This window comes from Arachis ipaensis, chromosome B07 (assembly GCF_000816755.2).
Source record: "Arachis ipaensis cultivar K30076 chromosome B07, Araip1.1, whole genome shotgun sequence".
Classification (NCBI taxonomy): domain Eukaryota; kingdom Viridiplantae; phylum Streptophyta; class Magnoliopsida; order Fabales; family Fabaceae; genus Arachis; species Arachis ipaensis.
This window is the reverse complement of record NC_029791.2, coordinates 13,789,690-13,791,641: the sequence shown is the minus strand read 5'-3', so window position 1 is coordinate 13,791,641 and position 1,952 is coordinate 13,789,690. Positions and strand designations below refer to the sequence as shown.

Here is a 1,952-nt window from a genome sequence, read left to right as displayed (position 1 = left end):
CCCCCCCGCCCCGCCAAAACCCGCCAATTTGGCGGTGCGGGTTTGGCGGGTTTTTTTAATTTGGCGGGCTCCAAATCCTAGCCCAACCCGCCTTTTTTAGCGGGTTTAGCGGATCGGCCCGACGGGCTCGACCCGTTTTGCCACCCCTAGGTGTGATGCAATGTAAGTGTATGTGAAGGGTGTGGAGCCCACATCCCCCGAATAGACTCAAAAAAGGCTTCAATGGCTTATGCGTACGGCGCCACCTGGTTCCTCTTGTGCATGGTGTGTACGAGCTCTACTCTATGCTCCATCCTCATCTTCGGGTCCTTCTTCATCATCTTTCTCCATGCAATCTGCTCTTGCCACGCCTTTATTTTAATATATAAATAATATTTTTACATTATATTATATATTATTACAAGTTTAGAATGTTTAACTTAATAAAATTTTATACAAAAAAAAAGCACCCTTATATATATCCCCTCTCAATTCTCATTGCTTCTCATCTTTCCCTCTGCCACCTATCCTCTCTTCTCAGTCTCATTCCATTTCGGTGTCACCCACATTTAAAAAAGTTTAATCCTAATTTATAAGATGATAACCGACGATAATATATTCGCGGGTTCTTCATCCTATGAACCCTTTTCAATGTCCGGTGGTAATTGCATGGACGAATTGCTAGCAGCTATAGGCTACAAGAAGGTGCGATCAAAGGACAACATGGCTGACGTGGGCCAGAAGCTGGACCAGCAGCTCGAAAAGGTGATGATGGATAATAATGTCAATGCACGCGAAGACGGTACCTCTTCCAACGTCGCTTCAGACGACGCCGTCGTTCACTATGATGACCCCAACGATGTCTTCCCCTGGGAAAAAACCATGCTCACCCCCACGACCACCCACAACAATAACCAAAACGACACCACAATCACCAATTCACTGCCGTTTACGCAAATCCTGGAGGACCCTTTACAGTTCAACATTCTCAACGGAAACTCAGCCAACTACAACGACCTTAGAGCGGTTACCGAAACCGTAAAATCGCAAGTGGAGCCACACTCAGACCTCACGTGCCATTGTGTGGCGGTCGAGGACACTGGCGTGCGTCTCGTTCACGCGCTCATGGCCTGCGCGCAGGCGATCCAGGAAGAGAAGCTTGACCTCGCTGACGTGCTCGTGAACCACGCGTCGGTCCTCGCGTCGCAGCAGGGCGGTGCGATGAGGAAAGTCGCCGCCAACTTTTCTCACGCGTTGGCGCGTCGAATCTACGGCGCGTTCCCGGAGGAGTCCATGAGCCCCTCGCTCTCCGACATGCTCCACGTCCACTTCTACGAGACTTGCCCGTACCTCAAATTCGCGCACTTCACCGCCAACCAAGCGATTCTAGAAGCTTTCTCCTCCGCAACCACCGTCCACGTCATCGATTTCGGCCTGAAGCAGGGGCTTCAGTGGCCCGCCCTCATGCAGGCCCTGGCACTCCGTCCCGGCGGACCACCATCATTCCGGTTAACCGGAATCGGACCGACATCGCCGGAGGACACCGACACTCTTCAACAAGTCGGTTGGAGGCTTTCGCAGCTTGCGAGAACGATTCAGGTTCGGTTCGAGTTCCGGGGATTCGGCTGTAACAGCCTCTCGGATCTTGATCCAACGGCTCTTGATATCAAACCAGGAGAAGCCGTCGCCGTTAACGCCGTCTTTGAGCTTCACCGTATGCTCGCCAAGCCCGGTTCTCTCGAGAGGGTTTTGAACACAGTAAAAAATATCGAACCGGAGATAGTAACGGTGGTGGAGCAGGAAGCGAACCATAACGGTCCTGTGTTTTTTGAACGGTTCACGGAGGCGATGCATTATTACTCGAGTTTGTTTGATTCGATGGAAGGATCGGTAAATGAGGATGGGACTCTTTCGGAGGTTTACTTAGGGAGGCAGATATGCAACGTTGTGGCGTGCGAAGGGGAGGACCGACC

At 51.4% G+C, this 1,952-nt stretch overlaps 1 protein-coding gene across 1 annotated transcript in view; it reads left to right on the top strand.

Moving 5' to 3' along the window:
- LOC107610130 (DELLA protein GAI) overlaps positions 468-1,952 on the top strand; it is a 1,916-nt gene continuing 431 nt past the window's right edge. The window contains exon 1 of the mRNA XM_021107344.1: positions 468-1,952. This exon is cut by the window's right edge and continues 431 nt beyond it. Within this exon, the coding sequence (XP_020963003.1) occupies positions 577-1,952 (1,376 nt within the window). The 5' untranslated portion in view covers positions 468-576.